General features: G+C 40.0%; 1 protein-coding gene across 5 annotated transcripts in view; it reads right to left on the reverse strand.

The window, feature by feature from the left end:
• Positions 1–25,709, reverse strand: part of TRPM6 (transient receptor potential cation channel subfamily M member 6) — a 91,448-nt gene extending 65,739 nt beyond the window's left edge. For 3 of the 5 annotated variants that reach the window (XM_071729894.1, XM_071729893.1, XM_071729890.1), the window contains exons 1-3: positions 16,166–16,446; positions 3,307–3,386; positions 2,434–2,472 (exon numbers count right to left, since the gene is read on the reverse strand). In XM_071729894.1, the coding sequence (XP_071585995.1) occupies positions 2,434–2,472; positions 3,307–3,386; positions 16,166–16,348 (302 nt within the window). In that variant the 5' untranslated portion in view covers positions 16,349–16,446. Of the gene's footprint in view, positions 1–2,433; positions 2,473–3,306; positions 3,387–16,165; positions 16,450–18,544; positions 18,707–25,398 lie in introns of those variants that run through there. The other 2 variants (XM_071729895.1, XM_071729896.1) reach the window with 2 other exon arrangements.
• Positions 25,710–26,405: the final 696 nt, after the last annotated feature.

Genomic DNA, 26,405 nt, shown 5'->3' on the forward strand with positions numbered 1-26,405 from the left:
CCCTGGTTGAGCCTGTTCTGGCAGGGGCTGGGACTGGAGACCTCCCCAGGTTCCTGCCAGCCTGAGTTAACCTTGATCTTGTGAATAAATCATTTGCCTTGATGGAAAATGTGTTTGCAATGACTTCACCTTCTTCCCCTTAAAGAGTCACTAAGCTCCTATTGAAGGGGGAGCAAGGTCAGTAACGCAAAACCAGGCTCCTGGAAAAGTCACACTAGAAGCACCAAGGGTAAATACAGAAGGTTGACACTTAGGTTCAAGTATCTGCAGTAGCCAGACCACAAAATTAGGCAGCACTTTAAAGACTGTCCAAAAAATATTCCTAAAAAGTCAGATATAAGAGAGAACACCCCAGATGTGTAAGGATGCAGAAGTTCTGCACCACATTCCTGAATATTCATGCAGATAGACCCACCTAGGTTCTTTATGCAACATATTTGTGAGCACTGCACTGAAGAGTAGATAAAGGGCATTTCAACACCCCAGAGAAGCATGCACAAAGGTGCCAGTAAGTTACTCAGATTTGATTAGCAACTACTAAATGCAGTAATTCTACTTAATATTATCAAATAGTTGCATAACCCACTCATAAACTGTTTGCAGACCTTGGAAGTTCTCCACAAGAAATCATTAACAGATTTCATTTGCCTACAGTATTGGGTCAAATTATAGGAGGCATCAAGTACATTCACACCAATTTTGGACTGTTGTGGAAAATTACAGGTACAGTTTGATTGCCGTTCTAATAAGTACAATACAACCAGGTATAACACTCATGTGAAAATTATTTCCCCTTGTTAGGAACAGCAGAAATTCTCCTAGAACAAATCCCTGTCTAGACCTAAAGGTATACAAGGATACAACAACAGGTAGCATTAGGCTGACTGAAATGAACATCAGATATCCACATATACGCTCTGCACGTACAGACAGATCAGCAAATAGCATTCACATGGATTTAAAGACCATGAAAATGCTCATTGAAAAGGGAAAGAAACAACTATAACATAAAACCTCACAAAGGTAAAGGATGTCTTTGGAGAAAACGGTGAAAATAAAAAACAAACCCTCCCTTAAGGGTGCACATTTCCAGTTTCTCTTTCTCCATCTTACACTGTAATATTCACATTCATGCAGCTAAAATGTGCTTGTTTTGGAGGCTGATTTGGCAGGAAGATAATCTTGGCTTAGTTTTCCACCCGCAGACATTAATTTTCATATCAATGGTCTTCCCAGACCAAACCACAACATGGTGATCATGCTGGGGGGTAAAGGGGAACAACTGCAGAAATGCTGTGGTCTTGATTTAGACAGGATTAAACCAGCATATATTGAAGCACAAGTTAACTTAACTTAGATACCCACAGGGGTATCTGCAGGTTAGCAGGAAGTATGCAAATCCTCCCTGCATTTCTACTTCCAGAAGTACAAAAGTTTGTGAACCTCTGTTCTGCTCTAACGCAAAATGATCACACAAGCCCTCTCTCAGAGGGAGCTGTCTTTTTTTGAACAGATGCCCCACAGATCATTTACCCTAATTACAAGGCCAACACCATTCTGTATATTTGTCTTTTACGGTGACCTGATTTCAAGTAGTAACTGATTTGCCTTTTGGAAAAATGTGGCTCTTGTTTCACATAACTCTTAGAAGAATAAATAAAATGTGAAACATAATGAAAAGGAAAATAATTGTGCTCATGCAGGTGGCAGTTCTACTTAGCTCCAGCTTCCTAATCATTAATTATTAGAAAAGCATTGTCTTCAGTTGGTTCAGCCTTCAGAGGCCTTTAACAAAAAATAAATGCCACGTAAAGTTAAAATTTTTTTCCAAGAACTAATAATTTATCACTTTCTTGGGAACACCAGCTGAATTTCAAATGTTGGATTGAAAACAACTAATCAAAACAAGCCACAAAATACTAGCTGTCTGAAAAAAACACACACAAGTAAGAGGACTAAAGTGATGTAATTTGTGCAGCTTTCCTTTTGAAATGCCCATTGCAGAGATGAAAAAAATCTTCAGAAAACCATTAGTCAGAAATATTTCTATTACTCTCTTTCTCCAGCCTTTATCATATTCTTCCTCTTTCTTTAATTCTTACCATTCTCCATTGTTTTGTCTCCTTCATATCAGTCAAGACATAGCTGGAATTGTCTCCCATTTAAAGGCCTACTTCTGCCTATCATTCTTCAGGAGAAGATTAAGGAAAACTCATCCACATAAAATATTTGGATAAAATTTTCTATTCCCAATAAATTACAGGTTATCACACAATTTATTTTATGCAAATCTTTGCTAAACATTCTCACAAAAATGTTGCTCTGACTAGATATCTGGAAGATTACTATTGTTTTCCTTACTTCCTTGAATAATATCCACCACTAACTTTAGTTCATTATAAAAAACAAAGATATATATTTATGCTCTTCTACCTGATTAAGTTCTGGCACACCTGGCATCCTGCAGGACACCTGTGAGAAAAGATGGATAATTAATACATGTTCATATAAAAGAAAACATCTGTTATGGTATTAATAAAATATCAATTCATCTGTGACAAAATTCTCATCAACAGCATTAAAGGCTATTTTATTCTGCGCTCACCCCTGGAAGATGTGCCGGGTAACTTCAGTGATTTCTTTGTAATTTTATATACCAGACTGTATGTCAAATTTACATTTCATAGATGTCTTATCTAACTTATCTGCTCTGCATAATCCATGTGTCCAAAATGATATAATCAAAATGACAAGCTTACAGCCTCAGAATATGATTTCATCAAGTTTATTTAGGCAACACCACCCGCTAGATACACAATCGGAAATACCAAATTATGTTTGCTTTCTCAGGTCCAAAAAACAAGTTGAGGATTTGATCTTTTCACACTCTGCCAGCCTGAGCAGAAACTGCTATCCCAGAAGACTGTAATCAGCAACAAGCATTATTCTGAGGAAGGGAAAAAATGGTGGTACAGGATTTAGAATTCCTGTGCAGCAGTAATTCCATGTAACTCAATCTCTCCATTAACAACCATACCAATAACCCTACTATAGTTTTGGTTATTGGATAGAGAGAAACCTGTTTAAGAAGCCTAGGAAGGTCAGTGGTTACCAATTTCTAATTCAAACAAACAGTATCATTTAAAGCATGCTGGTGCCAATATCTATGAAAACCCATTAACACCACAGGTCATTGGGGAATTGAAAAACAGCAAAGAATTCCATCCAAGATACAAACACCACCCATAAAAATTATTGTAATTCTTTCTAAACATAACAGAAAGAAAATAAAATTCATTGTTTTACCTGTGGGGATCTTTTGTACTGGGAATGATGTGTGCACATTCTCTTTTACTGAAGACCTCTTCAATCCAAGATTTGGGGGACTGAAAAGACAATTCAAATGCAATTGTCTTACTGAACTTAAAAACACAGGGCCGAAAATTGTACTATAACATCTACGTGGTTGTATACACATAAAATGTAACATTTCCCATCACTATGTTAGATGAAATCAAACACTTAAGCTGAAGCCACAGCTCTGAACAGTCCAAACCTTTCACCCCCAAGTTTTGCACAGCTCCACGGAAAGATCAGTATTAAAATTTATTCCCACTCCTCTCTAATAAATATGAAAATTGTTTTTTTTTGTTTGGTTTTGCATTTTTTGCTTGTTTTTTTTTAAGCTGAGTTGGAAGGGAGCCACCAAGGTAATCAATTCCAACTCCTGTCCCTGTGTAGGGCACCTCCAGGATCACACCAGGTGCCTGAGAGCATCACCCAAACACTTCTTGAACTGAGGCAGGCTCAGTGCCAGAACTGCTTCCCTGGGGAGCCAGTTCCAATACATGTACCACAGCAGAAGTGAAAAGGATAAATCAGAACAGCTTAAAGGACTGAACTTGCCTTCTGCCAGAAGACGAGCAAATGACAGTCTTACTGGGGCTGTTAAGTGTCAAAAAAACCAAGATAATTTTTTCTTTACTTGAAAAAGACAGTTGATTCTTTTTCTTATACTCTTAGAAGAGTTAAGAATAGATTCATTCTGGTTATGTGTAAGATGAACTAGGACTATGGTGAAATGCAAAAGCAAGGACCAAAGACTAGACCTAGCACTTAGAGTGTATGTCAGCTGTTGCTTTTCCACTGGCCTCCTGGAAAACTGTGACCAGCTCAGTGAAGCCTATTGTAGCCTAGTAAACTGAACAGTCACTGTAGTACAGATATTTTTTTTTCCCAAATAATCTCACTGGGAGGCTTTGAACCTTTCTCTTCAGGTCAATCAGGATCAAACTATCTGGAAAGAATGACAGTTTCTGGATGCTGAACTTTGAAATCTCTGGGACTGACTTTAGAAAACCCTCAAAGCAAATTACTAATTTTTTTTGTCATCAAAGGATTTTTTCATGTCTTCAATGAAACATGAAATAGATGGATATTTTATCATGAAGAGTGAACACAATTATACCAGCTACTATTGTCTTATTCTTCCACATGTTCGTCTTACTATCTGTTGTCTACCTTACACATGGAGAGCAAACTCTCTAGGACAGAGCACAATAGGGTTCTGATTTATGATTAGGCACACAAACCAAACAGTAACCAAACAATAAATATTTATTCCTTATTCACTCCTCTTGTTTTAAAACAATTGCTCCTCACAAAATATCTACCCTATAAAAATAAGGAAGTACTTGTGTCCATACTTTTTTTTTAAAACATGCCTTTTGTACAATGACTTAGAAAACAATTAAATTCATCAGAATGCCGGTAATTCAACTTGCTAGGAGTAATGATGGAAGGGTTTATGGCTGGAGTTCAGCAATAATTCTTGCAAAAGAGAACACCTCTCCTTTATCTGCTGGATAGAGTTATGTTTCTTAATAAGCAGGCTCATTTGAGGGTTTTTTACTTCAGCTTCATGTCCTTAAATACACCCTTATAATCTCCCAGCCAGTCACGCAGTTATGAAGGGTCACAAGCTACCTGAGTGAGCTATCAGCTTGTCTGCAGATGGGGACCCAGATTCCACCAAGATTAATGAGAGTCCTGCCTTTGGTTTTAAAGTACTCTGAGACAGGTTCCCACTGACAAAGATGAAAGAGATCATTAAAAAGAAGTTTTCTGGCATTGGTGTGCATGCATATTCTCCTCAGAGCAACTAATTGAATTTCTAGTTGAGCTTCTAATGAAGGAGTAACAGCATGGAAGATCTTGTGGGCTGGACAGAGCACAGGCACTCAGGAAAATTAATTACCTTATAAAAAAAAGGACCTACTGAAGGCAAGGTGCTAAAATTAAATCCAGACAAATGCCTTGGAAATGGTGAAGCAAATTTTGTTACTTGAGAGCAGGCATACAAAACCTTTCAGTAGTACTCTTGTTAGTAATCGGTGATATATCATACTTAACTAAACAACTTTATTCTAGTTGTTTGAGCTCTTGAGCAAAAAAAGTGAAATGTTTCTTATATTACAATACCCTGGGACTCTCATTTTTCCAAAACCCACTACTCTTTCCGGTAATTGCCTTTCAGTGAGAACTAGGGAACAAAAAATCTTTCTATGTTATGGGATGCTTTGAATACAAATGAGTTTTATTAAACTTTTTGTTAGCAAGAACCGGTGAGACAGAACAGCCAAGAGGCTGACAAGCCTTTCAGCATCTGCTGAGGTAACATGCTCAGTCTTGTATGAGAAGAAACATCCAACTTCTGTCGCTTTAATTTAGTAAGAGCTCTAGTATTTCAAAGTAATTTTGAGCAATCTGTTAGCATTGCACCGTCTCAGGTAGCTTCCCTTGAGCTACTTTACCTTCTGCATGACATATTCTGGAAAACAAGTTTTATCTGGGTACCTTTCCAGGTGTGAAGGCCAGCACTGGAGATAAACAGCCAATTGCAACAGCGATTCCACCTGGGCAACACCAGCAAAACATGCTGCCAGATGAGCAAGGCACTGCCACTTAGCTAATCCATACGTGAGTACACTTGAAAAGAAGTGTCAAAGATTTTTTTTACCTCCAAAGCTCAGTGTTCTTCATCAAAAAGTTACACATAAAGACAAAACAAAAATCAATCATTATAAAGGGGGGAGCAGGTCATCTGGTAAACAACAGCTGTTCAGTGTGGTTATTTCAAAACCAAATATGACTAAACTTACAGTCCTCGGGGATGGCAATACACTGTGTAAGATAAGTTAAAATATCTAAAAGGGGAGATGAAAAGGCTTCTATTCTACTATCAGCTTTTTGAACATCTAAGCTGTCTCCTAAGAAACGTGCCTTGTTTAACACATTCTCTTTTTTTAGATTTTGGAGAGTGGTTATGATTTGAGACAAAAATATCAATGCTTAAAATTCTGGATATTTTGTGGTTTCCTTTTCCAGTCTGTGCATTGTGTTTTACTGCAACTGAAACAATACAGGCAGCAAACAACACATGCCCCAGCTGATCAGAAGACTCCAGTCACCATGGGTCAGGTTCAAGGTCTGACAAAGACGATGGAAAAACTCCTATAGCTTCAGATCACATGCCATGCATCTAACCTTGCTACTACAGATTTCACTGAAAAAATTCCCATCTGTTTCAGACGAACAAGGTCACCAAGAAGTTTCTCTGACCTTTGAATCTGGAATCACCAAGGACGCACCTCACCCAGTGGCACACCCTGGCCACAACATTCATCTCAGTTAATACCAGGATCCTCAGTAAACAGGAAAGAAAACAACTTTTCAAAGAGCAAGTGATAAAACATTGGGAGTTTTCACTCTGCTCTGAAAACATAGTATCTACCCATACAAATATTTCAACATAAATTTTCACTAATTTACCTTCTACCTCCTTGCTTCCTCTAGTTCTTACATTTAAAAGATCAGTACTTAGACAATTTATAATCTGCATATCATTCTGACGAAGTCTGTAATTTTGACATTTGACATTTGACATTTGACATTTTCATCTCAAAACAGTAAACATGTGAAAACATCACAAAATATTATATGCAAAACCCACCATGTTTTTCTTTAATGATGTTTCAGTTAGCAACAGGAAAAAATAAAATACAACCCTGTATTTCATATTGTGAAGCACAAACTTCAAAACTGAAACAGTGTGAGCCATTACATATTTACCCTTATTCTTAATTTTACTTAAGGTAAAATCCTTGTGTTATATGTAAAATTTACATTGTAACAATAATACTCACTTCTTAATCTAAGGCCTTGCTAAGCTTTCTAAGCTAACTATAATCAGGAAAAGGGTTTTAAACCATCACTCTTTTTACACTCATCCATGACTTAAGGGCTGAGCAATTAGCAGTGAAAAGAGGAGACTTCTGAACTGCTGTTTGCTCTTGGCTCCCAATTTTGTAAAAGATCACTGTAAAGTGTTTATTTCCTTTCATAAAACTCTGTATAACCTTTTAAACTATCCATCATTTAACTAAACTGGGTGACAGAGCACTGGGAACAGGCTGCCCAGGGAGGTTGTGGAGTCTCCTTCTCTGGATACATTCAAAACCCACTTGGACGCATTCCTGTGTGACCTCCTGTAGGTGACCCTGCTCTGGCAGGGGATCTTTTGAGGTCCCTTCCAACCCCTAATTTTCTGTGATTCTCTGACAAACTTCAACAAATTAAAATTGCTCTTGTTGCTACAGTGAGGTAGCAACACCTCAGTCAGGATCAAACCAAGTCCATTCTACCACCAAATCCTAAAGGATTAAAAATACACCTATGTATTCCTTTTGACTGGCAGATTTCTGTTCTGATATAAAGAAGACATGAAGCTAAGATTATACTGCAATTTTCCTTCCAATTTTCCTTCCACAAAGTCCTGAGACCTTTGGGAGTTTTGCCTTTTCATTTCTTGCCAGTATGAGGATTAGGATTGCTGCTTATACTTCCCTGACACAGAAGAGGCTTTGGAGATTTCTAGACTGATTTAGTCAATGGAGTGGCAAGAGTTTGGCTCTGAAATTTAAGGCACATGAGTAGTTTTTAGAAAACTGCTTTTAATCACTTCTCCAATATCTTCAGTGTCTGAGATCCTTGCATAATACGGTATTAAAGGGACACTGGCAGGTCAAATTTGGTTAAACATAAGTAATTGTCAAAAAATTAAGGTTCCCAGAAGGAAAAATATTGGAGCATAGCATTTAGAGAAACATCTGCACCACTCATTTCTTTAAAATCATTGCTGACTGGGAGAGCACATAAAACTTTAAAAAAAACAAGCCTAGCACAGAGATAATGCATCCTCCAAAATTCAGTGGTGCCATCAGCAAGGTGGGTGACCACACTGCCATCCCTGAGCAGTTATGCATCACTTGGCTCACCTGCCTCAGAGGATGGGGTGATGTGGCTCTGGGATCACCTGCTTTTCACCTGGTGCCCTCACTGATTCCCCCACCCACCCTTCCATTGCAAATGGGGGAGTATGCTAATTTTTCCTGCTGCTTTCTACTGACCCGGCTCACCCGCTCCTAAAGCACCAGCTAGAGTCAGAGCCTTTAGATGCACTGCACCAATTAAACACTGATAAGTAGAGGTTAATGGGCATTTGTCCTGCTCTGGAATTAGCTTTACTAAACCAAGATCTGCAAGAAATATTCAATCCTTTCAAGACCAGACAATAAGCACTGTTCATAGGCTGAGTACCAAACTCACGAAAACTAGGTTACACTGCCAATACTAAACAAATCTGTAGCACCATTAGCTGTACTTATGTCCTCTTTGGTGTGAAAGACACAGCCACACACATTTTCTAATGCAACAGCACGCTGCTCCAGACACTGTTCGTTTCCCTGCAAAAGGAAATGCAAAGGCACGCCTCTCTGTGTCAGAATAATTTCATCCATTATTTTATATATAACCATTTATTGGACAAAACGACAAAACAACAGCAACTGCCTTCAATGACAAACTGCAGATCCAGACAAGGACAGATAATGAGAAAACATAATGGCTAGACAGTTTAGATTACAGGCTAGTTCATTTAAGCAAAGAACAGTTGTGCTGGAAACTAGCCAACATAATCAACTTATATAGCACTTACTGAAACTGCAACAAATCTGTACTGACAATAGAGAGTAGTAATTTCTGTCTTGTGTCTTAGCCAAAACAAAGTTGAAAAGTGCTGCCAAGCTTCATACCTCAGTTCTGTACACACTGTGTGTGTAGCGTATCCACTACACACACTTTTCTAAGGCATTTCTCAAGAACTTGGGTCTTCCTAATGATCTTAACTAATATTTTTGCATTGCTAAGCAGGTTTGGTTGAATTTCTGCCAAATAAAAACATAGTAACACTTCATATAACTCATTTTTCAGTTATAAATTTTTATTACTCTCAAGAGTATTAGATGAAGACAAGTATACATTACATATCAACACATAATCCTGGGGCTAAGAGATTTGTCTCAGGAATACAGTATACATGAACAATACCTCTAAAGAACCTTTACAGCTGATGGCAATAAGTAGAAACACTCAGGAGATCTATAACTCTTTGCCAGTGCCTGGGAATGAGGGAGACATCATTTCAGGTGAAAGCATACCTGAGAGAAGTCAGGGTAGTGTAACCAAACCTTACTTAAACACAGTGAGGGGAGGGAAAGAACTTCCCATTACTTCAGCCACTATAAGAGTCCGGCCTCTGTGTTCAGCACAGTGTCCTTAAATACCTTAAATGCTTTAAAAAAATAACTACACATAGAGCAAGTAGCTTGTAAGAACATTAGTTACCTGAAATGCAGCCAGAGTTCTTGTAAGCTGACATTCAGGACTATTCATAAGACCTCAGCCTGTAAGTACACTGGTATCTCTTGAACTCTTACCTCTGAGAACTTCCCACGAGTTATAAAAGCTAAGGTGCACTTGAAAGTATCATCATTTTATGCATAGTAATTCTGAAGTTAAAAACAGGACTGCAGAAATATTTCTGCATCCAATGGCAGCTGGTAAATTACTGCCAGCCTTAAAGAGACTTTAATAGGCTGTCTTGCATAAGCTTTTCAGGGCAGGAACTTTCTGGTTCTGCATCCATTACATGAGTGCTTATAGAATGAAGTAATTTAACAGCTGACTAACAAACACCACTTTGGAACCACATAGGGTTGAAGTGCATTGCAGAACTCCAGGGTCATGCACAATAAAATATGAACTCAACATGAGGTTTTCAACAAACTATTAGGTCTTCTAGAATTTCCTTGTGCTCAGGCTATGCTGTCAGAGGACTACAGTCTTGCCTTTAACACAGACATGCTGTGGTTCCCCTCAACTTCATAACTACAGTACATCAATATATCTGCTAATAACTAGAATCCTTTGCTATTCCAGATTTTCTTGCCTCTTCCTTTGCCTGGGTGTTCAGGACTCCGCATATCTGTGAAAATACTGCACTATAAGTAACTTAATTTGACAGAAAATGTCTTTATTACATCTCAAAAGGACTCACCAAAGAATTGGGCAAATAATTTTATCTGAATGTTTCCACTGTCATTCAACAGTTCACTGTTCCCAGTTATAAAACAATTATCAGTTAATCCCAAAATGCCTTGGCAGCCAGAGTGCAGATTAAATAGCACTGAAAAGTTTTCTGTTTTCTCCTTAAGAAAGATAGCACATCACTTCAGGTCACAGCAGAATTTCTGTGATTATTTCCCAGTAATTAATTCAAATACATCCAGTGTAAACATTCTCAGGTCTTTAGGCACACTACCTTTATTAATAGAGGACAAGTCATATGTACTGTCAGGGTAAATGTAGACTCAAGTCAGAGAGGGAAAGTAGAACTTGTTAAAACTCTCCACTAATCCTGAGAGAGATTTTATCTTAGATTTATCCTTATCACAAATGGAGAGTGTGTCAGCTACTCAGATGCACATAAATTCAGCCTTCAAACAACAGCGTGCTATGATATTTTCTTCCACATTTTCTGGATTGAGGCCTTACATCGAAGGTTCATAAAAATGTTTCCAATATTTTGATCCCAAGCTTAGCCAAGAAAAGAAAAAAGTTTTGACTGCTTCAGGCTTTCCAATATGTTACATCTGATCTCAGAGTATATCACCAACACAACTGAAAGAATACGTCTGAACACAAATAGCAGTGGGATCATGACAAGAAAACACAGAAAATACTAAATACAAAATTCTCACCCTTCCCGAGGAGTTCCAGCTTGACCCCTGGAGCACAGAGATATAAGAATAGCCTTACTTTACTGTGCCTCTATTGGAGACAAGAGTTGCAGGTTTTCCTTGATGAACACTGCTAACTGTCTCACTGACAATATTTTGGAAGTCAGTAGAAGTATTCATACCTCAAAGAAAATCAAGCATTTTTTCTTCCTACTGCAATATAGTCAGAGAATCCCATGAATTCAAGATAATTTACATATCCCCTTTGAAGTAATATTGCTGCAAGTCATCTTTCAAGGAGCTGAAAATCCCAAGCAGCCCACAGAAAATGCCACTTCAAATGGTCAGAGGGTCAACACAATGCTTCAAGCCTTGCTCGGTTTCCATTGTGGGATCCCTGGAAGCCAGTGCTGTTTCTTTGTTCAGCACTTGATGTTAGCAAACAGATAAGCAGCTTGCTTTTTTTGAAACTGAGCCTCACCTACCTGGGACTGAGCAATCACAGAGGTCAACCACTCACTGCTGTTAAAAACCTATTCCTCCATGAAAGGAGTCAAAATTATACAGCACAAAGCTCTTCCCAGTTTAAGCCAGGAGGTGGAAGATAAGAAAATTACCTGGTTCTTTCATATTTTCATAATGCAGGGATTAATACTGAGAATTAATAGAGAGAAGCCCCTTTCTCTGAAGACAGGAAATGTATAAAGGAGAAAACAAATCTAATTTGTAAAATTCAGCTGGAAGAAGTATGGAGGGCACCAATGAGTCTCAGCATGATAGCAATCTATATTAAACTGTAAGACTATGAAGTTTAAAGGTTACCAGTAACCCACACAGCTCACCTCTGGAGCTGCATGACTGTTCACTGCCACTCCTGTCAGCATTGCTCGTTTTGCTTCATTGCTTATTTCACTCAGTAATAACATTTTTTTGTGGTCTTGACAACTGCATACATCTGCCCTCACACACTTTAAAACAGGCAGACTCACGGACTGAAATGCCATTTTCCAAAGAGAGCAGGAGTACAGCTTGAATGAGTTCTGAGACTTCAGGCATGGTGCCACCACTGCATTTCTTATCTGCCTTCAGCTCACAATGCTCCTTGCCTCTGCCCACCCCACCACCTTGCAAAAGAAAAAATAAAAAAAGCTTTCCTTTGTGGTGCTGTCTTTCTTTTTAAATGTAAATCACACTGTGAACTTGCCGAACACCACAGCCCCACAGAGAGTTGCCTTGATCCACCTGGAGGAAAACCCAGCCATGGCCTGGGAACAGCCACTGGGGACTGTGTAGACAGAAACATCCTCCACTGCCACAGATGCCACCCGAACACACCTTCAGGATTTCCACCAGGACATTCCATGCCTTTGTCCTAGTGTGCCATGACATATTCTGCAATGTCAGCCTCATCACCTGTTGGTGCAGACTGCACCAACAGCCAAAGGGACCCCAGAGGCTTGGGTTTGCTAAGGGCATCGAGGCATCGAGGAGCAGCTGTAGTTGCTGCTTATGCTGGGATGGATGAGATGACCTGGCAGCCACTGCCATTTCCCTCCCAGAACTGAGCAACTCCTGCCCCCAGCACACACCATGCTGTGCTCCCAGGTACACTCCCTGCAGCCATAAAGGTCTCTATTCCATCTCTGCTCAGCCACCGGGTGGCAGCCCCAAAGCTCACCCAAACTCCCAGCAGCACTCCCCGCTCACCAAGCTGCCTGGCTGCTTCTGTGTTCAGAAAGTCTCATGAACTGTGCTGATGCAGGGGCTGAGGGAAGGGCTGGAGCAAGGACAAGGAGACCACTGGAAGAAGCAGGGACAGGAAGAGCTGGCTGGGAGGGGTGGGGGTGCTAGCACTTCCATCCAGCCCTCCCAAAGTGCTGGTGAGCTAATATGTGGTGTATTTCATGAGCTCTTTGGAGTAGTACTAGTAGAAGCTCCTCTACCCCTCTTTGGGAGTTTAATTATGCCAATAAAACATAAACAAATGCAGTAGTTTATATCAGTAAGATTGTGACCAAACCTAGGATTGTTCTACCCCAGCCAGGCTGGTAAAAATTCATATCTGAAGTCCAACCTCAGCAATACAGCCTGACCCAAATAACATTACAGTCATAACCTGGATGTGGCCAAGTCCCTCATCTTGTCAGTGTAATCCCTAGCACTACATGGCAGCTAGGAAACCACTTTTATAATAACAATGTGTTAATTTATTTATATTTCTCTTATACCACAGGGCTGGCCATAACTTTTTACCAAGTTCCAGCCCATTGCACCTGGAACCACCTAAGGCTGGTAGGCAAGCATCTGTCCTGTCACAGTTCCTGTGTAGTTTCATCATTAGGGACAAAACTGAAGAGGGTTGAACTCAATTCTCATCAGTAAGACTTAATAATCTGGTAAAAAAACAAGCATTCATTTCATTAGCAACCCAAGGACACTTGATTTGGAAAAAGTGACAAGTTGCCTAGGGACAAAACTGAAGAGGGCTGAACTCAATTCTCATCAGTAAGACTTAATAATCTGGTAAAAAAACAAGCATTCATTTCATTAGCAACCCAAGGACACTTGATTTGGAAAAAGTGACAAGTTGCCAGACCACCAGTAGGCTTTTTTAAAATCCTTTTTTTGACTTGGATTCATCAATATTCAGGATGACAGCACCCAGATTCCATCCCGGTGGAAGGAACAGCAAGAAATTCCAGAAACTGGGTTTCAATGCTTCCTTCTGGTCCCATACAACGGGCAAGGGGAACTGGAAAATTCACCAGCAACTGCACTACAGTAAAACAACTTCAGCCCCTAGGAGAGCATGAAGACAAGTGCTACATAAATCCTGCTTCTCTTGAGGATAAAGCACTTTGAAGCACATCTATGGCCCTTTAAGGGGGTATCTTTCAGGTCTGGCAGGAGCAGGTTAAAACCAGCTGTCAAAAGCTGAGGTGAAGTGTTAGAAACACAAAGCAAAAGAACTGGTTATTCAAAGGGTACAGAGTGGTTCACAAGGGTTTACTTAGTATGCATGTTACGCAGAAATACATTCACTTATTACAGGAATCAGGGAAGCTTTACGCAACACTTGATAGAGACAGTCTGGAAACAACACCAGGGAAAAATTGAAACTACCTAAATCAGAGCCACCTAACATTCAGCTTATGCTGTGAACTTCCTGAAGAGTCTCACGCTCATTCGTGAGAGGATTTTGAGAAATAACAATTTTGAGAATTGCAATTCTCAAAAAATTGATTACTCAGCTTGGACATACCACTGCTCCAGATAAGCAACCTGAAGCCCATACATTAGCTTGTTGGTGGTCACATGTAGGGGGACCCATCTCTTCAGCTGACATGGTGCTGGTGAGTGTAAAATAAAGTCAAAATTATCTGAGCCATGAAAAAGCAGGATGAAAGAGTGATACATTTAGGAAAAAAAAAAAAAAAAAAGCAGGAAGAGTACATGTACTATTGAAGTATGAAGAACACTATGAAATATGTACTCTTGTACATAGTTGACATGGATTTTCCTTGTGGAAAGGTTTCATTCAGATGGATACAGATTATATCAACACTGACAGACACTGTAGATGGGATGCCACAATACAGCATGGTCTCTGCCACCTTATTTGTATATTTGTAGCCCTAGTCATGTAAAGAGTTTTGGTCATAGCAACATAAAGGGTTTGTCCTTCTCTTGTTACTGCTGCAGCCCTCCCGTGACATGTCATCCTGTACCCCAATATCACTTTAAAGACATCATTATCAAACACTGGTACAGTTCTGTATGATTCTTATGCTTTCTTACTGATACTGGTGATTTCCAGGAAAAACATACTTCAGTACATTCACCGTTGGGTAATCTCTGTGGCCCTGACCTTGTAACCACCAAGAAACCTTCAGCATTTGTCCCTTATCAAGTAATAAAACAATTAAAGAAACTTAGGTTCAAACATAACCAAGCCTATTTGCTGCTCATTATGGTTTTTTAAATATTACTTTATAAGCCTACTGCTACTACTTGAAACAAGAATTTTACAATAAAAACTTATCATAGAAAGAATCTTTCAACTGATTTCACTTTAAACTCATTTTCAATTTGTTAAAAAAAACAAACAAACAAACATTGATGATGCACTTAAAGACTCATTTTAGCCTCATATCAGTATCAGTTTATGCTCCCAGTGGTTCCAAACTACGCTAAATCAATGGACCCCTTTTTTTGGTAAAAAAAATAAAATAAAATAAAAAATCTGGTATTCACAACTTAAAACCCCAGCTCATTTTTAGTGCACAATCCAATATTGTATATTTGGAAAATTTTATTCATAAGCATAAATACAAAGAATATTTGTATTCTGTGTCTTAAAAAAAAGAGCTTCAGCCAACACCATAGTAAAAAAGACTTACTAGAGCCAGAAGCATTTTTTCTTGCACAAACACATAATAGTTTTCTAACATAGGTCCCTTGTAACCTTCATGTCATTCAAATGAACTGCCACAGAATCACCAAGCCAGGATGCCCTGCCCACGGCGTGGGCAATCCTTTTTGCTGGAAGTTTTTCGTGGCTACCACAATACAAGCATGTGAGCGCATGCGAAATCACGCGAGTCTGCATCGCCAGCAGCGCGACGCTAACCGGCACCGACACCAGAACATTAATACATTGGCAAAACAGCCCCTCGTAGCCTGAGATTTTTCTCTTTCTCATCAGTCCAACAGATCTATTCTCTCCCGAAGGCGTCCGAACTTCGAGACGAAGTCTGATGCCATTTACAGAGGTGCCCAAACGCCACTCGTGACACCGTGAGTGGAACGTGCACCACCGGAGGAGCAGCGCATCTCGGAGAGGCGGCACCCCGGCTACCCGGCCGCCCCGTCGCCCACTCCGTGCGGGGATGCCGCTACCCCTCAGGCCAAGAGGGCTCTGGCCAGGATGAGGACGAAGAGCATCATCCCGCACGACTTCTGCTTCTCCGGCAGCCGCCCCTCTGAGGAGAAATTTCCGAGCCCGTCCCCTCCCGCACCGCCCTCACCTGCCGGGCCCCGGGTCGGCGGTCGCCCCGGCGGGGCCTGTGCGGGGTCCCCCGCGGCCGGCTGTCCTCCCCCGCCTCGCAGCGCTCGGGGGGTGGGTGCCGCCAGTAGCCCCCGGGCCATTCCCGGCTGCCGCGGCAGACAGAATCCAGCCGGGAGAAGAGCAGGTCGCGCCACGCAGACATCTATCTCCCTCGGCGCCGCCGAGCCCTGTCCCGCGGCGGCGGGAGGAGGGCGGCTCCCGAGGCTCCGTCCTTTACCCCTGGCTCCGCAGTTATTGATTTGCTCAGGAGTTAAGGGTTTGGTTTTTTTGTGTGTGTGTTTGTTTGTTTCCCCGGTACTGGAAGGTGCACGCTGCCCCGAAGCTGCAGGTGAGGTTTTCACTGTGGAACAGCCGAGTGCTGGCCCTGCCCTCGCTGCCGCTCCCCCGGGAAGCTCCGAAAGCTGGGATGAGATCCTGCTCCAGCCCCCCTCCCCAGGCCCAGAGGCCCCTTGCTTCGACCCTGTCAAGTTCTTCATCACCCCGAGAATCTGGGTCTCAAGTATACCAAACTCGGCATATCTTTTTTTGCCTCCATTCTGACTGGCTCTCAGCTCCCCCTCCAAAGCCTGAAAGGTTTCTCCTGGATCATTTTTTAGGCTATTGTGAAACTAAATCCATATTGTAAATTACAGTTACAGTAGTCACTGTCAACCTAACAGGAAGGTCCAAAAGGAAAGGAATTCTCTCTTGAATTATGAAGGCTTGACCCATAAGTAATAAACAACTATTGAAAAGTGAAAAAGGAACAGTAAAAGGATTGCAGCTCATGATGATAAGCAGCTCAGGCTTTGTACAAGAAAACCAGTATGTGACTAGTGTATTCATTACAGTTTTCACCTCAACCCTCCTTTAGCCATTATCACAGTCTCCTGCAGGGTTGAAGACCTTGAACACATTGAGGACCACAGCCATCAGACCAAGTCAAGCACCTGCAGCAATTACAGGTGGTGTGGGCTAGCACAGCAGGCCTACTCTCCCTTTATTCTGAGTTGTATTTTGTTTCCACTCTTTTGTATTTCCTCCAACATGTCTCTCAAACCTAACTTCTCTTCCAATCTCCATTTTATGTTTTCCCAAATTTACCTTTATCCAAACCAATACCAATTCTTAGGTTTCTTTGTCCTGATCTGCTTTTTTGCCTGATGTTTTTCTTTTGCCAATTTCAGCTGCATAGCTGATCGACTGTAAGGTCCAGTGCCCATGTGCCTCCAGATTTTATCTGTATTTCCCTACCACTAGATGTTTCTCACATTTTCTGGTCTCCCCATTTCTAATTTTCCTGACAAAATCTCATCTTCCATGGTGCCCAACTCTCCCCCTCCCTTACAGAAGAGCCCTGATGAGCCTGGGAACAGACCCATCAATATCACCAGGGAGATACTCCCACTGCCAGGTCAAGAATCTAGGATCAGCAGCACTCTGAAAAACAGAGCAGAAAAGCCTGCACTTAATCCCAGGGATGTGCCCTAAAGCCTTTTGAAACATTAAGTGTTAAACTTACAAGTGGTTTCACATAACAACTATTCTTTCAAAGGCAAGGAAGGTGAGAAGACTGTTTCTACCCTGCTGCCAAACAAGCATCCTCTTGCACTGCTGCCATTTTGTCTTTAGTCTTCTTATATTGCACTTCTTACAATATAGGCCTTAAAAATGCATTAGAACTTCCAATAACAGAACGTACTGTTGGAAATTTTAGCAGGTAATAAACAGCATCTTCTTTCTTTTCCTATCTACTCCTTGTAAAATATTACATTATTTTCCACTAAGTTTTTTCTGAGTCAGCATAGAAACTTTGTACTCCATTTGCTAGTTTCACTGACATTTATAAATTAAATAAATTTATTTTAATAGGACATATCAGTCACTGTTACCAGGCCAAATCTTCATATGAATCTGAAACGTGTAAAAAATCTAAATCCCAGGACATATCTGGACTGGGATATAGCTAGGTATACATATTTCTCTGATTGCAAGCATTTCCTTAATTCCAAATTTCTGCCATTTCTTTCTAAATGGTGCATCTTTTTTCAGAAATGAGAAATTTTCAGTATCCCCTGGAATCAAGAATTGCCGTTTGTGATCCAAAATGAAAACCTAAAAATCTGGTTTGCAAAGCTGTATAAACTAATCCTCATTATGCAAATTCTCACACCCAGTTACCCAGAATGCCACTTAACACGAAAACAAGTGTGGTGTGGTTTATAACAGACATTTCAGTCGTTCGAAGTCCACATCACTATCATGTACTTTTTACACAGTTACCTTTAGAAATCAGAAGTGCTGAGATGTTTTCTCCAACGTCCTCTGCAGAATATCAGTCACATTGATACAGACTTACCTTAAGATCAGCTCTCTCTTTCTTGTCCATCCTTTATGCTTCTTTTTTTAAAATATGCTCTGTATTCCCAGCGTCTAAGATGTCACTTCAGCATCAGTGCAGCAGGCTCAGTTCTTGGATTGCCATTAGGAACAACACTTCACACCTCCTGCTTTTCATGTCCTAGAGAAATAAAATGCAGACATGTTTGATTGCATTAATAATATATAACCTTTCATTGTTTTCCAAGTCCAAAAATCTACCAAAAACAATCATAAAGAGGATAATGCACTTAACAGAAACATTTATCACAACAGGAATGGTTTTGTTTCTGGTGTTTCCATCAGGTGCCTGCAAAGGCATAAGTATCCAGATGTCCATTCTGTTTAGTATGTTCTTATAAGACCATACCTGCTACCCAGCAAGTATATTGAAATGTATTTTTCCATCAACTGTGTTTAATCAGGCAGGATGTTCTAAAAGAGTATCTGGATTTTAGAATGAAAAGCCAAACTAATCTATATCTTACACACTAATCTTCTTTAGAGGGAACTCCCAGTTTCCATAGTTTCATTATCTCCAAATACACTGAAGACAAAGAGTTTCGTAAGACTACAAAGCTTTGCCTTTGCCTCAGTGCCCCAGCAGGTCTTCAAGAACTGAGGAAGCTGCAATGAGAGGAGCAAGGAACAAAACTGTTGAAGGCTGCTTCAAGTTTTCTTCCTCTATCCCTTATCCCATACTATTACCAACAAATCAACCAGCCACTAGGCTTATTTCTTTATGGTCCAACATAAATAAAGAAGACTCACAAGTTATATCAACACCAAGGGCTGGCAGCAGATACACTGAATGCACACTCATTAGAAATTATGACTCTTTCAACTACTGCCTTAGTATGCTGTGGAAAGGCCCTGCAGACTGTTTTTCTTTATAGTGCAAAATGAATCTGTTTCACCATGCAGATTCTGGACTAGAACAGAACGGAATCTTCTGTCTTGGTCTTCCACTTCAATTTAGAGTTTGTAGAGGCAGCCTCCCAGAATGAGATTAAATCACGCTTTATTGCTTATTTCACGGTATGAAAATATGCAATTATTATTGCAGTTCTGATTGTAGTAAATCTTCCCTTCTGATACCCTTGCACACCAGTATTAGCCATCTGCCAATGAGGGCTTTTGCAGGAAAGAGAACATATTACTTATTGAGATCACTGATATCACTTATCATGAATAAACTGTTTTTTTGATTAAAATTCAGAATGACAGAAACCAGGCAGGCATAAAAATGTTCATCAGCTGCTGACTCTCATGAAAGATATGCTTCAACAGGAGGAAAGAATGAGGACAATTTTGAATAATGACTAATACACAGCCATGATGCCACATGTCCTTATGGTGTTTTTTTTTAATCAGCGTATCCAATGGTTACAAGTAGGTACTGATATCTGAATATTGCTTAAAATCCTTCAAGATAGTTCGTGTATATGCATGAAGAATTATTCAATGTCATGAGGACTCTCTGAAGAATGTATTCTATGAGGAAAAAAGGTTTTTCAGAAGTTTTTATTAGTGTCTGTAAGTTGCCAGGAATGTAGTGGGATAGGTTTTGTCAGCTTGGTGGTCACAGTCACAAATATCCAACTATCAGTTCTTCCAAAATGAATTCTGTAAATACCTTTGAAGTCAGTGAAGACCCAAAAAAACAAAATGTGACTGTATGATTTAATCTTATTACAATAATGAATAGTTTCTGTGTTTCTAGCGATAGTCCCAAGGAACTAGAATACTGCTTCCTAAGACATGTCACTGTCCTGGATTGAGAAATAACCAATCAGACAGTGTCACTGGTCTCTGTTACTCAATTTTTTAACAAAATGAGTGAACAAAGCCTAAGAGGAGACTCAGTCTAGGAGTGTGTTCAGCAGCTTTCAGAGGCAATAGTCTCCATGTCTTCAGAAGAAACTGCTCACAGTGATGGAGAAGCACAATGTACTTTTGAAGGGTAACAATCATGGAGACAAGCACAAGTAAGATGCAGGATCAAAGAATAATCACTTTGGTTGTTCTTCTGAGCTCAATATTAGATGACTCTCAGGTGGCATGTGCAAATAAACGGCAACACCTTAAAAAATTTCTGGTTTCCTGAGAAGCCTTTCTTTAGCTATAACACAACTGTAAGAATACTAAAGAGTTTTGTAGAACTGTCTCAGGAAACACTGCCTCTCTTTAGCTTTCTCTGTCATTCATTGTATCCCTCAGATTGGTTAACAGATTTTTCATACATGTCATCTTTCAGAATGTGCCTAGGACATGTGAACTCAAACTTTTCAGTTCATTCACCTGGGTCAAATGCCAGGCATATGGAATAATCAGTAAGAGTTTCTCTGGATGTTAACACAGAGACTTCAAATCTTCATTTTAAAACAATTTTCAAAATCTGTTCTTTTGTTTCCAACCTATTTTTCATACCAGATAAAACATCTTTCTCCAAGGGACTAAGTAGAAGGTGGAATTGGGAGGATCAGGATTTCTGTTACTGTTCATACTGAAGACATGACAAAATGCTTCAAACTTTAGAGAAAAGGAGACAAATAAAAAACTTCTCTTGAGACTGAAAAGAAACTTATCCATAGAATCTATTTCAAACTAACCTAAAGCTATCTAAAAATTAGGAGTTAAACAGCAATGAATGCACAGGGAGCACTGTGCTTCACAATGAAGACGGAAGGCTGTCCTTCACTGACCCATGGCTGGAGGCAAGGGGAATACCTGAAGACACTTATTTGGGTGTCAGTCAAGTACATTGAGTTCACATGCCCTCAGAGTGCAATGAGTAGAACACTCGATGCAATGCCAGATTATCCAGTGTACAAAAATGGGACTATTTATGGAAAACAGTATTGTCCCAGGCCAGTCTTCCAAAGGGCGAGAGCATCAGAAGGCACATCCATGTTCATGTGACACTGTGCCTTTAAGATATAAACACTGCCTGCCCTGTAAGTGAGTCCAAAACACTTACCTGTTTGGTTTCATAGGCTGCCCTAGCAAATTGTGGGTGTGGGCAAGGGATCCACTTCAGGTACAGCCCCACAGCAAGGCCAGGGCACAAGAGTCAAGTGGCCATATGTCAATTGACCATATGGAACCACCGTGTGAGCTGGGTCTCATCTGCAGGCCCTATCTTTGACCACTCCCCACTAAAAGCAGAAGGCAGCCAACAGCAGACAGAAGTCCCATATAAAAATACTGAGATGCTAGTGTCAGTAAAGCAGGGCTCTGTTATGATTATTGTAGCTTTCAGGCTGCATTTTGAGGAGCTATCACATACTGAATGACAGAAATACACTGTATCATGAGCCTTCAGACTGATTTAACTTGGCTTTCTGTTGCTGGCTGCCTAAGTTTCACCTTTAAGTACCTAGATTTGTAAGAAAAAAGCAAAGTAAATTTAAGCTTCTATTCAGCAAACTAAGTAGAAATTTAGGAAGTTTATTTTGGATTTCTTCTCTGGGCCAGTCATCCCTTTCTAAAACAACATTCTTTAGCTATGACCCAATGTCATACATAATTTTTATACCAATGCATTTTCTAATTCCTGAACTGTATTTTTAAATGGTAGTTTTTAACATCACAGAAATTGAAATAATAAGTGAAATAATTCTCTTAAATACCTACCTGATATGAAAAGCCCTTATTCATTTTTCCTTTCTAGGGGAAAACTGACCAGCCTTAGGAGAGGAAATTAGTATGGTTGCATCTTTTGCTCAAGGTGGTGCAACAACTTATTTTTTTAAATACATGACCAGATGAGATTTTGGTTTGGTTTGGTTTTAAGAAAGACCACTAGAGATGCTGTTGTTTCCTTGACTACTTGAGATACATGATAAAAAATCAAGGACCTCATACTGGAATGCTAACAGAGTAAATGCTCACTACTGTGAGCTGTCCTGAAAGCACAGATCGTGTACAGCATGATTACACAGAACCATCCGGGTTGGAAAGGAAATCTGAGCTTATCAAGTCCAACCCACAATCCACTCCCACTGTGGTTACCAGACCATGGCACTGAGTGCCACATCAGTCTCTTCTTAAAAACCTCCAGGGACAGAGAATCCACCGCCTCCCTGGGCAGCCCATTCCAATGCCTGATCACCCTCTCTGTAAAGAACTTTTTCCTAATATCCAGCCTAAACCTCCCCTGACAGAGCCCATGCCCTCTTGTCTTAGTGGGAGCTGCCTGGGAGAAGAGACCAACCCCCCCCTGGCTCCCACCTCCTTTCAGGGAGTTGTAGAGAGTGATGAGGTCTCCCCTGAGCCTCCTCTTCTCCAGGCTGAACGCCCCCAGCTCCCTCAGCCCTTCCTCACAGAACTTGTGCTGGATCCCTTCACAGCCTCCTTGCTCTTCTCTGGACCTGCTCCAGCACCTCAATCTCCTTCCTAAACTGAGGGGCCCAGAACTGGACACAGGACTCGAGGTGTGGCCTCACCAGTGCTGAGTACAGGGGCAGAATCACTTCCTTGGATCTGCTGGCCACGCTGTTCCTGATACAGGCCAGGATGCCATTGCCTTCTTGGCCACCTGGGCACACTGCTGGCTCATGTTCAGCTTCCTGTCAATCCAGACTCCCATGTCCCTTTCTGCCTGGCTGCTCTCAGCCACTCTGTGCCCAGCCTGGAGCTCCCCATGGGGTTGTCGTGGCCAAAGTGCAGGACCTGGCACTCGGCCTTGTTGAACCTCATCCCATTGGAATCAGCCCAACTCTCCAGTCTGTCCAGGTCCCTCTGCAGAGCCCTCCTGCCTTCCAGCTGATCCACACTCCCCCCCAACTTAGTGTTGTCTAAGAATTTGTTAATGGTGGACTCAATCCCCTCATCTTAAATCATCAATGAAGATATTAAACAGAACTGGGCCAAATTAAGCAGAACTGGGTCCATTAAACAGAACTTCCATCACTCTTATGCCAGTGATATACACAGGTAATCACCACACAATGTGGTCCAACAAATCTACATAGAAGTATTTTGATTGCTGAACTCAATATTGAAATTACTGGTCTTTATAAACTAGCACCATAACAAAGATAAAACAGAAATCTCAAAACAATTTGAGACTGAACAGTCTCTGACAAATCCACGATATTCACAGACAAGCTGCACAATATAAATGGAAGAGAAAGGAATGCATGGAAATGGTTCAAAATAATGAGAAAGATAGATAATGGGGAACCTATTCTACCTTTAATGCTGTTTTCTGGCATTAAAAAAAGTAGGCAAGTAGACACTCTCGGTGTCTCATTTGTATGACTCAGAGAGACTCCACAGACCAAGCTGTACAGTAAAGCCCTCTGGGGATATTCCATTTTATGTATGAACTCTGGCAAACACAAATATTGGGTATCAAAACCACAATCATTTCTCCCTGAATACTATCTATGTCCTAGAAAGTAAGATATTTTGTTATTAACACCACAGGTTTGAAACATTTTTTATTTGTTATCCATATTTTTCTGTCTCATATTGTACTATATTTTCACAATTAAAATTTAGAATTATGTTTATGGCTTTAATTTATAAAGTGAAAAGGTGGTTTTAGTGCCTCTGTATTTGCACGGTACAGATTTGAAAATACAGAGGTTTGTCTAAAGATTTTCCTTTTTTCAGTCACAGGTTTCTCTAATTCCTAAAATTTAAAATCAGAAAAACAAACTATTATGAGACAGACAGATGCAACATTTTGTGATTTTTTGATTTAAAAGATTGCAGTTTACAACTGACAACCATGAAACCATAGGATTTTGGTAGATTGTTTTATGCTCTTTTATGTTCTTACATAATAATTGTATTTTCGCATCAGAAATAATTATTTTTTTTAATGCTAAGAAGTAAAAGAAATGGAAGGCAATTTTTATATGCTACAAGTTGAAGCATCAAAACAAGATATCCATGATATAGCATCAGGCTTCAAAGAGGAGATATTTGGCACTTAGGGGAGATCCAATGGAAGTAATTATTATGTATGTGTTCCAAGTTAATTAGAAGACCACTGTGCACTGCTCAGTTGAAGGACATTACCAAATTAACCTGTGTGAGAACAGTGAATAGATGTTGTTCGTTTCCATTCGTAGCTCTACATGAAAAGTCTTTCCCCTGGCTTATACTTCATTGGAGATAGGACAATACCATATTTTTTACTTTTCCTGCTCTCATAATTGGTAAACCACTTATTTCATCATACTCCAATCCAAACATCAACCCCAGGTATTCACTTAAGAAAACTGTGAAAAATTGTAAAGTTTGCAAGTCCTTGTCACTTCTTTTAAAAACCACATTATAAAAAGACAAAACAAAACCAGGAAAACTACAACCACCATTAATTTTTAGAAGCAAAAAAAATGACAAAAAATAATTAAAAAAAAATAGATATTGACTTTATCTCCAACCTGCTTTCACAATTTTTTCACCTGGGAATGGTAACATACCAGTAGTAAGGAACTTATTTTTTACTTCAGTAGTGAAAAAGTTATGATCTGTACAGCTTTAAGAGAGGAGGAGAAAAAACAATGATTTTTAGGTCCTTAGAAGTGACTAAGAAGTGATGAAAGCTGTTGCTTCTTTTTACCAGGCATGCTTAAAACATACATATTAATAACTAATTAGTGTGCTTACAAATTAGTATCAATAATTATATTTTTGCTGCATCAATATCATATTCTCTGACACAAAAAGATTGAAATAGGAATCTTAACTAAGTGATCTTTTAATACTGGAAAAACCCTATTTAAAACTTCCTCATATGTTTCAAATATATTTTTACCTATATATCAACATTTAAACACTACTTCATGAGTTAATTTCTTATGAATTAGCACTTACCTTTTCCTTCCTGGTATTTAACAAGTACATTTTAAGTAGCCTTCGGCCACCGACTGAGGTTTCCATCCAATACACAATCAGACAGAGCTTGCTTTCCAGCTGTGATTAATGGAAACAGTGCAAGAAGTAGTGACAACAAATCTCCATGTGTTAAATGAATAGCACTGTTTTGGTTTTTTTTTTTTTTTGGTTTTTTTTGGCCAGGGGTTGGGGTGAAGAGAGAAAAAGGAGATAAACCAAAGGTTCTTGACAGAACGTTTTTACTCCAGTTATGCTGAAGACCTCATGTCACCTTATAATCAGGAACTTGTGACTTGATCTGCCTTTATTTATGTATCACAGTAAGGAAATGATTAACATTCATGATGTCACTGCTTGAATTTTCATTAGCAGTTCAGAATAAAAGCATACCCAAAACATTTTCCAGAGTCACTGCAGTTTACTGTGTATGTTTATTGCCACCTAGAGAGTCAAGGTTATAACTGTAGGCATGGAAATAATTAAGCCAGACCAAGCATACTAGCTGTTTCAAAATGCCTCTTGTAACAGAAGCTTTGCTATACCAAACTATGAATCCATGCAGTCTAACATCAATGGATAGAGTGTGAAGACCTGCCTCTGAAGAACAGCTAATGAAAGGCTGAAAGCTTATGGGTGAGAACTAGAGACTGAGGCAAAAAAGGGAACCTTGTGGTTGGTGTCCACAATAGGCCACCCATCCAAGGGGAGCCTGTTGATGAAGCCTTCTCACTACTCCAGCTGCAGGAAGCATGGTGCTCACAGGCTCCCATCCTGCTGGGGGATGAGAGCATCTGCTGGAAAAGTAGCACGATGAGCTGAAAATGATCCAGGACTTTCCTGAAGTGTATCAAATGTAACTGGGAAAAAGGGAAATAATCGCACCCGTTTTTTAAAGGTGTAGAAAAGAGGACCCTGGGAACTACAGAACTGTCAGCCTCACCTCTGTGCCTGGGAAGATCATGAAACAAATCCTCACAGAACCTTTG

This window comes from Heliangelus exortis, chromosome Z (genome assembly GCF_036169615.1).
Source record: "Heliangelus exortis chromosome Z, bHelExo1.hap1, whole genome shotgun sequence".
Lineage (NCBI taxonomy): Eukaryota > Metazoa > Chordata > Aves > Apodiformes > Trochilidae > Heliangelus > Heliangelus exortis.